Source organism: Lactuca sativa, chromosome 7, assembly GCF_002870075.4.
Source record: "Lactuca sativa cultivar Salinas chromosome 7, Lsat_Salinas_v11, whole genome shotgun sequence".
NCBI classification, from domain to species: domain Eukaryota; kingdom Viridiplantae; phylum Streptophyta; class Magnoliopsida; order Asterales; family Asteraceae; genus Lactuca; species Lactuca sativa.
In genome coordinates, this window is record NC_056629.2 from 172752218 (window position 1) to 172763600 (window position 11383).

Here is an 11383-nt window from a genome sequence, read left to right on the forward strand (position 1 = left end):
GTGTTAGCTGGAGTGGAAATTGGTTTACAAGTGGACATGTTGGCTCGATGTAACAGTTCTTCCGTGTATTTTTGTTGATTGAGGAACATACTATTAGCTGTCCGTTTAACGAAAATACCCAAAAAAATAAGATAGCGGGCCAAGATTGAACATCTCAAATTCGGTTTTAAGAGCATTTATGAGAGCAGTTTTGAGAGTGTCAAAAGAAGTAGTGAAGAGAGAAAGAGCATAGTTCTAGTAGGAAGGAAGGATAGAAGTTTAGATAAGGTTTGTACGAATCATGATGTTGATAGTACAGATAACTCGCTCGGCTTTTCCATTTTGAGGGGATGTATATGGGCAAGTAATCGAAATTCCATTCCATGTGAGATGCAAAATTGATGAAAGGAGTTGTTGTTGAATTCAAGCCCATTATCACACTGTAAGGTTTTAATTTGTTCTTGAAACTGAGTTTGAATGTTCTTGTGAAATTGTGAGAAGATGAAAACTTGTGACTTTGTTTTGAGAGGGAATGTCCAAATAAAATGAGAGAAATCATCAAGTGGAACTAAATAATATTTATTTGCCATTTTAGAAGCAATTGGTAATGTCCACATATCAGCATGAATAATATCGAATGGAGAATAAGTAATAGAGTAAGATAAGGAAAACCGTAACAGACAGTGTTTGCCCAAAGAACAGGAATTACATGACTTATGATTCTTAAGTTTATCACAAAAAGGAAAAAGATGAGAACTAAGAAAATCAAAAACTGCAGATCTTAGGTGACCGAGACGGTTGTGCCATGTTGTAGGAGAGACCGTGTGAAGATCTACTGGTGAGGATGATGAACTTGGATTAGGTGGAAATGGGTATAGGTCCCTGGAACTATTGCATCTAGTAAGGTGTGCCTTCGTGTAGAGATCCTTCAAAGAAAACCCATTAGGATCAAACTCAATGGAAACATGATTTTCACGGCTGAATTTTCTAACGGATATTAAATTTTTTGATAATGTTGGGAACGTGATAGACATTGTTTAGAAAGTAGGAACAATTAACAGAGGAAAGAATAGATGAACTGTGACCTTGAATTGGAATATTATTGTCATTGCCTACTAAGATATAACGAGGTTTACTTAAACAATATATGTTGGAGAGCATACCTGAGTCATTGGTGAGACGTGCAGTTAAACCTGTGTCTATGTACCAGGTATTATCAGGTGGCTGAAGTTGCATGGTGTGAACAACATTGATCAGGTCCGTAGGGGTCATAGGAGTACCCAACATGTTAGTTGATTTAGTTGTGTAATGTGCCTGTGGAAGAGTAGATGGTTGTCGTTGTTGAGGTCGAGAAGGACCCGGACCAAGTAGTCCATATTGACTAAATTGAGGAGGTGTTGTTGGGTAAGGACATGGAGGCGAGGTTAGTTTACTAGCAAGATAGAGTGCTGCTTGTTGCCATGGATTATGTTGAGTGTAATTTTGTTGGGTGTAGTGGGACCGACCACGACCTCTTACTCTATACCCACGACCACGACCACGATAACCGCCACCTCAATAGCCGCCATGATAGTTGTTGGATTAGTGTCTAAGTCCATAACTATTTTGGTATGTACTTGACCCGATGGTGCATGGTCTTTTTGGGTTGCCTTCACCAAAGCAACTTGATAGGATGAATTATGGAGAGAAAGGATTAAATATGATTTATTAATATATTATGGGAATAATATATTAAAGGAGAAATCATATTGTTTAATTAATATTAGTCAAGAATTAATTGGTAATTAGCTTTGTGACTAAAAGAGATTAATTGAACTTAAGGAACTGGAATTGTAATTATAAGATAATTGCAATTTGGGCCATGGATTGCCTTGAATCAAGGGGTGGACGAATTCTATGGGGAAACCCATAAGGAAATCGTCCATGGGCTTGATTATAGGAGTCTATGGGTTGCTTAGGGCTTAAGCAACCAAATTAGGGTTTCCTTGTTAGATAACCCTAATAGCCTCACTATATATAGAACCCTTAAGGCTCAAAAATGAGGACAAGCAACCTTCTAGGGTTTTCACATGGTTTTGGCAGCCTCCATCCTCTCTCCTCTTCATCCTCTTGCTTATGGTGTTTGTAAACCATTAGAGGAGTGACAATTGTGACTCTAAGCCTTCCAAAGTCAATTCAAGGAGGAATTGGGATTGTTATTGCTACATAACAATCAGGGTAATATCATAAACCTAATTATATGTTAATATTGATTTCCATATGCTAGAATTAGGATTTATAGTCTTGGATTCAAAGCATGTACAATAGAGAAACCTAGATCCAAGCTTTAGGGTTTGTATGAGCACATAGGATGTCTTATGACAAAAACCCATCAATAGTTGCCCTGATCACCATGATCGCTTCTGAAATTGCGACTGGTGTTGTTGTTGCCACTGGTTTGAGAGTGAACACGAAGGTTTGGAGAGTCAACAGTTTGGGTAGCACGGGCTTGGGGAGCATGAGTATCTTGTTTGTTCCTGAGTGTTTCTTCCAAGAGTAGTTGGGATTGAGCTTTATTAAAGGTGGGAAGCAAATCAGATTGTTGGATGATGGTGGCGATTGTGTCATAATCACCCTTGGTTAGACCAGAAACAAGTTGTAGAACCATATTTTGTTCAGATACAGGATTGCCAACATTAGTTAATTGATCAGCAAGGTTTTTCAAACGAGCACAATATCTGGTGACATTGGCAAAGGCATCTAAGCGTGTGCTAGTGAATTGCTCTTCAAGGTAGACTGCACAAGTAGCTTTGTTGTCTTGAAATATTTCAGACAATCGATCCCATAGTTCTTGAGCAGTAGCGCTGTAACAGCCCGGAATTTCAAGTATTGTAATAATTATGTTTCTGGGGTGTTTTAAGAAGGGACTCGGCGAGTTGGAGCCTAGACTCGCCGAGTAGGATCGCAGACCGGGTCGCGGGTTCGCGACTGGACTCGACGAGTCCAGATATGGACTCGGCGAGTCTGCGATGTTTAGCGAAAACCCTAACCGTTCAGGTTTGGGACGTATAAGAGGCACTTATTGGCCGTCATTGTTCATTTTAGCCTTCTAGGAAGAACCCTAAATTGATTGGGTGCATCTGGAGCAAAGTTCAAGGGCCATTGTTGATCTTGGAAGTGTTGTTGTGCAAGGAAGAGAAGGGCTTGGCTAAAGGAACAGCAAGGGAGTCACGTTCTGAGGATTTGGGGACACAGAGGGCACATTATTCAGGTAAGAATTCGAGTTATGCTCTGCTATGTTGATGTGTTTATGGAATTAGGGTTTGTGGAACCCTTTTGTGATTAGATTGAATGCTACCCTAGTCCCCCAAACGATTGTGACTCTGTATTGGGACTTTGGAGGTCCAGAATGTCCCATGCCTGTACATTTCGGGAATTAATGAAGGTTTTGGATTGGAATCCTTATGCCTTAGGTCAATATGTATGTTATGAATCATGGGGTGTATCATGAGAACCAAAATGAGGACCTTACGTGATGGACCAGTCTAGGAAGGCCAGGCCTATGAATGGTCGGAGCAGTTCTGCCATTAGAAAGCAATTTGAGCGGTTGCATGGCATGGACTCGCTGAGTCCGATGAACAGACTCGGCGAGTAGCTTGAAGATTTACTGGGACTCGTCGAGTTGTTCTTCAGACTCGGCGAGTTGAGTCGGGGTGGCCCCGCGATTCTTCCAGGAGGAACTCGTCGAGTAAAAAGGGGATACTCGACGTGTAGAAAGGGTGTCTTAAGGAATCGGTGAGTTAAGGGCGAGTGGACTCAGAGTCGTTGAACTCGGCGAGTCTTGGGGTGACTCGGCGAGTTAGATCGCGGGTTAAGTGAAGTTCTGAGTATGGGGACTCGGCGAGTCATAGGGTTGACTCGGCGAGTAGGGTCAGTCAGGGGTTGACTTTGACCTTGTCTTTGACCAAGGATTTACCAGTGGTTCCAGGGGTATTTTGGTAATTGTTGTTATTGTTTGAGTTCAGTGCATTGGTGACTGTCCAGAGGTGGAGATCGTATCAGTGATCGGAGCAGCTTGAGCTATCTGTTCAGTCGGCAGTTTCGAGGTGAGTTATCCTCACTATATCGTTAGGGTTTATGGCACCAAGGCCGACCCTTTTTACCGGATGGAAATCCGGGAAGTTGTCATTATATGTTACAGGCCGGAAGGCATTACTATGTGGACCGGAAGGTCATGACCTGGAAAGGCGTATGTATGCATTTAGTATGTTGACTAGTTCATAGGGTAATGTTATGATAGTGACCGGCTAGACCGGTATCTTGTTAGAGTAATGCTATGATATGTGATCTGTTGATCGATTGTTGTCTATGAACTGCTATATGATTGCTTGTTATGTTATATGTGCATTTTATGCTTATGGGCCGGAAGGCAATATGTTATGGGCCGGAAGGCGATTATGTTGTGTGATGGACCGGAAGGTCGGCGTGGGTAGGCCCGAAAGGTTTACCCAGCAGGGACGGAAGTCCCCTGAGACACATGGACCGGAAGGTCAGGGCCTGGAAAGGCGTATATGTGGTTGGTATTCTGGGGGTATCTCACTAAGCTTTCGGGCTTACAGTTGTGGTTTTATGTTTCAGGTTCTCAAGAGTCTGTGGCAAGGCAAAGGCGTGATCGTACTGTTCCTCGCGTTGGTGTTTTATGATATGAACCTGGGAAATTACTCTGTTAAATAATGTATTAAAAACCTTTTTGTAACAACGTTAATAAAATGGGTGATTTTGAAAAGTTTTAATTGTTTTGAAATTCAGGATGTTACAAGTTGGTATCAGAGCCTTGGTTTGAGTGAATTGGGGAAACATTCGTGTGACTCCAGTCTCAAATCGAGGAGGATTTCAAAAAGAGAAAATTTAAAATGAGAAATTAAAATGGTTTTCAAATTTGGTAAAAGGAGGACGCGGAGGTACGATCAGCCGGAGCCAGTAAGTAACCCCAAGATACCATACATGATATTTGTTTATTTGAGCTTGATAGCACAGCATGCTAGAGTTTGGCTAGGGATCTTCAAGAATTCATGATAATGTTGCCTGATATGTGATGCCTGTAGCCTAGGGTCCCCTATGGGATGTTCTTAGTGTTCCTCTAGTGGTGAGGGTTGATAGTTGTTATGCATGTTCCCTAGGGTACCGTGGTAGTACTTCATACAAATATGGGTAGGTGTGGAAGGTAGTATGGGCCCGTACTACTGAAAGCACAGGACCCATACGCGTATCAGGGAAACCATGGTCTCTAGGGTAGGGTTGCGAGAGTTGGATCCCAGGATTTTGGGAAGTGTCTGAGATGGGTAGGGTGTCTTCTGTAAGGAGATTTCGAGGCGTGATGATAGTGGATCCGGGTCAGGATCGGGAGCTGGAGAGCGAGTTCCGGGTGGATCGGTGCTGTCGGAGATTATCGATCAGACGAGCACGAGCGAGCGGGATGCGAGGATTCGCGAGATCCTGCATGATGGGGTTGCTGCATTGTTCCGGGCTGAGTTGCCGAAATTGTTTGGGTCGATCAAGACCGCCATGATTGAGTATTTTGATGAGCGATATGCGGCTCTCGCAGAGACGGCTGCCGCGGTGGCTACAGCGGCTGTAGCAGCGGCAAGGGGAGGAGCTAGTCGGGGTTTCCAGTATCGGGACTTCTATTATACGAAGCCTCCCACATTCGATGGAGTTCAGGACCCGATTGTTGATATGAGATGGTTATCAGACTTGGAGGGATGTTTCTCCACGAGTTTATGCCCTGCTGATCAGAGGGTGAGGTGTGCTCTGAACCTGTTGAGGCTAGGAGCGAAGGATTGGTGGAGATTGACTACGAGGTCATTTTCCGATGCGCAGAGGGCTGCGGTTTCATGGGATCGATTCAGAGAGATGTTCAGTACTCGCTATGTTCCGCGCGATGAAAAGGAGAGATTGGCTCGGGAGTTCTTTGAGCTGAAGCAGGATTTGGAGTCGGTGACTGAGATCACCAGGATGTTTATTGAGAGGGCGATGTTTTGCCCTGAGTTCGCTTCGGAGCAGGCTCAGATGTCCTGATATCTGAGTATGCTCAAGAGGGATATCAGACAGTTCGTGTCTGCGCAGAGGTGTGCGACCTTGTTGGACTTGCAGGAGGCCGCCATGTGGCGTGAGCTAGAGGTTGAGTTGCAGTTGCGAGAGCTGAGGCAGACCCCGATGCAGTCGCAGTCGGCGCCGAAACGGTCCAGGACCGTAGATGTTAGAATGGGGGATCGGAGCGGCCACACTTGTGGGAAGCGTGGGAGGGGTTACACCGGAGCTTGTTGGTCCGGTGGTGCATGCCGCAAGTGCGGAAAGGAGGGGCACGGTGCACGGGATTGTCGGCAGTCAGTGCCAATTCGGGATTTGAGGATTTGTTATCAGTGTCGGCAGGTTGGACATTTGACAGTCAACTGTCCACAGCTTTCTGCAGGACCGGTGCAGGCTCTAGCACCGGCCACCTTGAGGAGTTCAGGAGGAGGACAGGATGGAGCAGAGCCCCAAGGGCTCAGGGTCGTGCTTATCGGCTTGCGGTAGAGGGAGACGGAGCAGTGCCGGAGGCAGCTGCGGGTATAATGCTTTCTTGATGTCTTGATTGTCTTGCGTTGATTGTGGCGTATTGTTGTGCTGGTATCTTGTGTGGATTTCGATGCGGTATTCGTTGTTTCGCGGGTTTGGCATGGTTAAGGAATGGTGTTTCAGGTTTTTGCTTTGGCATTCGTTGTTCCCTGATGGTTGGTATGGTTATAGTTGGTGTTTTGGTGCCGGTATCCTTGTGCAGTTTTCGATGCGGTATTCATCCTTTTTCAGGTTGTGGGTTTGGCTATGGGTTATTTCTTGGGAATTCCGTTGGTTATCGTTCGTGAGGGTTGATAGTGGAGATGCGGCACTGGGTTGAATGTTGGGTAGCATCTGCAGTCGTGGAGTGGATAATTGAAAGACCGAATTCTTTTGAGCGGATTGATCAGGGAGGAGATGTGTTTTGCTGAGGGTTGCTTATGCTTGTGGGAAGCAGTCAGTGGGTAAATGTTCTCTTTGTGCAGGATTGTTCTGAAAGGTCGTTAATGACGATCGGTGGCAGTTAGTCAGTGCTTTAGTGGGGGAGAATTGGAGAATTTTCCGGGAGATCGATGAGTATGTGAGGGTGCTTAGCTGTTGGGATTCAGCAGTGTTTGTCAGCGCAGAGTATAGGTCGACGAGAGCGAGTGTCAGGTATGCGGGGCGGGATACAGACCTAGGGCATTTGATTGTGGAGGCCTGAGAGAAGGCCGGGATCAAGCTTGAGTAAGTAACCGGGGTTATGCGATCAGAGTATTGGTATGTTTGAGGTACGTGATGGGTTGTACTGCATTAATCCCACGGGATTATGTTGTGCATGTTTCTAAAGCTGGAACCGGAAGGTTCCCGGAGTTAGAACCTGAGGGTTCGCAGAGTTGGGTGTACGGACCCACAGAGATATAGCCTCGAGTGGCTAGTATGTGTTATGAGAGTCGGTCCAGTCATGTTGGAGACTCTGTTGGTATTGCTGGATCAGTTTGAGATTGCGGATCGTGTAGGTTGCAGTGTGATTGCATTGGAAGGTCTGGCCCCGGGTTAGTGATCTTCTTTAGCTGAGGCAGTGATTTTGATGAGTGGAGAGAGTGCATGGGATTGAGAGCCCCTGTGATGAGAACCAGAGTATATGAATAGCGGTTACGCAAAAAGGGTGGTGTCGCTTGGGGCAAGCACCGTAGCACCGGTTGGAGTGGCATTATGGCCAAGAGGGTCCCTTGGAAGGAAAAGAGAAAGGTGTGTAACTCCGAAGGGGAGTGCAAGTTCACGAGAATGAAAGCTGCAGAGCAGAGTTATGGTTAGAGTATTTCGAGTATGCATTCGAGCATCGTGTTCGCGGCAGCGAAGTAGGAACCCATCCGGTTTGGGATGTCTGTTGAGGCTCAGAAAGGATGCAGGGAGAGGGAGAATCTTAAATTCTCAGTGTGATTCTGATCAGAGTGTAGGGTGGATGTAGTGGTTCATCTTGGGAGATGTTCGAGGATATCATCAGTGTATCGGGTCTTTCAACCTGCGGGTGTTGGGACTAGTTCAGTATGTGTATGTGATGGCAAGAGGAGAACTTGTGAGAGTTGCTCTGAGAGTGAGAATGGATCTCTCAGTCGGTCCGGAATGGACAAAGTGGGCTTTGGATCGGGGATCCGGTGGTTCATGGTTTCCTAACCCTTATGGGTCGAGTGATCGTTGAGATTTAGAGCAGAGTTGCATCTTGGGTAATTTTCGGTTACAGAGAGTGATGTGCAGTGCAGAGATCGTGCTTCAGTCGACAGAGCAGATTCGACAGAGCCGACAGGGAAAGTTATGCAGACAGACGCCGGTCCGAGCTTGAGTTTCAGGTCGGCAACCTCGTACTCCTGAAGGCCTCTCCTTGGAAAGGAGTGATTCGCTTCAGGAAGAGAGGCAAGTTGGGGCCCCGGTACATTGGGCCATTTCGGGTGATTGCAAGGATAGGCCGGGTAGCCTATCGATTGGAGTTGCCAGCGGAGTTGGGACAGATCCACGACACCTTTCATGTGTCGCAATTGAGGAAGTGCTTAGCCGATGAGTCGGCAGTGGTTCCATTAGAGGATATTCAGGTGGATGCGAGCCTGAATTATGCTGAGAGACCAGTGGCCATCAGGGATCGGAAGATCAAGGTTCTGAGGAACAAGGAGGTACCTCTGGTATTGGTTCAGTGGTAACATCGGAAGGGATCGGAAATGACTTGGGAGCCGGAACGTGAGATGCGGGAGCAGCATCCGGAACTATTTTCAGAGTGAGACTTCGAGGGCGAAGTCTAATCCTAGTGGGGGAGAATTGTAACAGCCCGGAATTTTAAGTATTGTAATAATTATGTTTCTGGGGTGTTTTAAGAAGGGACTCGGCGAGTTGGAGCCTAGACTCGCCGAGTAGGATCGCAGACCGGGTCGCGGGTTTGCGACTGGACTCGACGAGTCCAGATATGGACTCGGCGAGTCTGCGCTGTTTAGAGAAAACCCTAACCGTTCAGGTTTGGGACGTATAAGAGGCACTTATTGGCCGTCATTATTCATTTTAGCCTTCTGGGAAGAACCCTAAATCGATTGGGTGCATCTGGAGCAAAGTTCAAGGGCCATTGTTGATCTTGGAAGTGTTGTTGTGCAAGGAAGAGAAGGGCTTGGCTAAAGGAACAGCAAGGGAGTCACGTTCTGAGGATTTGGGGACACAGAGGGCACATTATTCAGGTAAGAATTCGAGTTATGCTCTGCTATGTTGATGTGTTTATGGAATTAGGGTTTGTGGAACCCTTTTGTGATTAGATTGAATGCTACCCTAGTCCCCCAAATGATTGTGACTCTGTATTGGGACTTTGGAGGTCCAGAATGTCCCATGCCTGTACATTTCGGGAATTAATGAAGGTTTTGGATTGGAATCCTTATGCCTTAGGTCAATATGTATGTTATGAATCATGGGGTGTATCATGAGCACCAAAATGAGGACCTTACGTGATGGACCAGTCTAGGAAGGCCAGGCCTATGAATGGTCGGAGCAGTTCTGCCATTAGAAAGCAGTTTTTGCGGTTGCATGGCATGGACTCGCCGAGTCCGATGATCAGACTCGGCGAGTAGCTTGAAGATTTACTGGGACTCGTCGAGTTGTTCTTCAGACTCGGCGAGTTGAGTCGGGGTTGCCCCGCGATTCTTCCAGGAGGAACTCGTCGAGTAAAAAGGGGATACTCGACGTGTAGAAAGGGTGTCTTAAGGAATCGGTGAGTTAAGGGCGAGTGGACTCAGAGTCGTTGAACTCGGCGAGTCTTGGGGTGACACGGCGAGTTAGATCGCGGGTTGAGTGAAGTTCTGAGTATGGGGACTCGGCGAGTAGGGTCAGTCAGGGGACGACTTTGACCTTGTTTTTGACCAAGGATTTACCAGTGGTTCCAGGGGTATTTTGGTAATTGTTGTTATTGTTTGAGTTCAGTGCATTGGTGACTGTCCAGAGGTGGAGATCGTATCAGTGATCAGAGCAGCTTGAGCTATCTGTTCAGTCGGCAGTTTCGAGGTGAGTTATCCTCACTATATCGTTAGGGTTTATGGCACCAAGGCCGACCCTTTTTACCGGATGGAAATCCGGGAAGTTGTCATTATATGTTACAGGCCGGAAGGCATTACTATGTGGACCGGAAGGTCATGGCCTGGAAAGGCGTATGTATGCATTTAGTATGTTGACTGGTTCATAGGGTAATGTTATGATAGTGACCGGCTAGACCGATATCTTGTTAGAGTAATGCTATGATATGTGATCTGTTGATCGATTGTTGTCTATGAACTGCTATATGATTGCTTGTTATGTTATATGTGCATTTTATGCTTATGGGCCGGAAGGCAATATGTTATGGGCCGGAAGGCGATTATGTTGTGTGATGGACCGGAAGGTCGACGTGGGTAGGACCGGAAGGTTTACCCAGCAGGGACGGAAGTTCCCTGAGACACATGGACCGGAAGGTCGGGGCCTGGAAAGGCGTATATGTGGTTGGTATTCTGGAGGTATCTCACTAAGATTTCGGGCTTACAGTTGTGGTTTTATGTTTCAGGTTCTCAAGAGTCTGTGGCAAGGCAAAGGCGTGATCGTACTGTTCCTCGCGTTGGTGTTTTATGATATGAACCTGGGAAATTACTCTGTTAAACAATGTATTAAAAACCTTTTTGTAACAACGTTAATAAAATGGGTGATTTTGAAAAGTTTTAATTGTTTTGAAATTCAGGATGTTACAAGCGCCATGCTTCATGATGGTTTGAGCGAGTTCTGGTGAAATTGTGGCATAGATCCATTGTTTAACAAGGGCATCTAATTATTGCCATGTGTCTTCATCGATGTCAGCAGGGCGTGGGGATTTGGGTTTGTTGTGGTCAAGAACATTGTAGGCACAAGCTTGAATTCGAAATAGTTCTACCCATGATGCATAATGTGTGTTTGTTTGATCAAGAATGAGAGGGATATAGTTCTTGATGTTATTGACTCCAAAGGCAGGATGAAAGGGGATTTTAGAAGAGGAGTTATTATCTTTATTTGGCATGACGTCAACGATAGAAGGAGGCGCCAAAGAGGGAGACGGAAAAGTTTAGGGTTAAGGCTCTGATACCATAAAGATCGATAAAACCCGTTAGCCTTTCTCATTGATTGAACGTGTATATATAATACAATTAAACAAATCCTATGTAAATTAGCAAAGGATTGTGTCTATATATATATATATATATATATATATATATATATATATATATATATATATATATATATATATATATATATATATATATATATATATCAAATAATATCTAAATAATTTAACTTATAAGTTTACATATGTTGTTATTTA

General features: G+C 45.3%; 1 protein-coding gene across 1 annotated transcript; it reads right to left on the reverse strand.

Moving 5' to 3' along the window:
* Window positions 1-2350: 2350 nt before the first annotated feature.
* LOC111902871 (uncharacterized) lies at window positions 2351-11080 on the reverse strand. The gene is made up of 2 exons (XM_023898681.1): window positions 10863-11080; window positions 2351-2822 (listed from the first exon to the last, which is right to left on the reverse strand). Exons 1-2 carry the CDS (start codon window positions 11078-11080, stop codon window positions 2351-2353), a joined length of 690 nt encoding a protein of 229 aa, XP_023754449.1.
* Window positions 11081-11383: the final 303 nt, after the last annotated feature.

Excerpts from the sequence above, each read along its gene's own strand:
- LOC111902871 (XM_023898681.1), bottom strand. The coding sequence starts at position 11,080 with ATGCCAAATAAAGATAATAACTCCTCTTCTAAAATCCCCTTTCATCCT. Across the intron at positions 2,823-10,862 it reads GACATCGATGAAGACACATG|CGCTACTGCTCAAGAACTAT; the intron begins GCAATAATTAGA and ends GGGCTGTTACAG.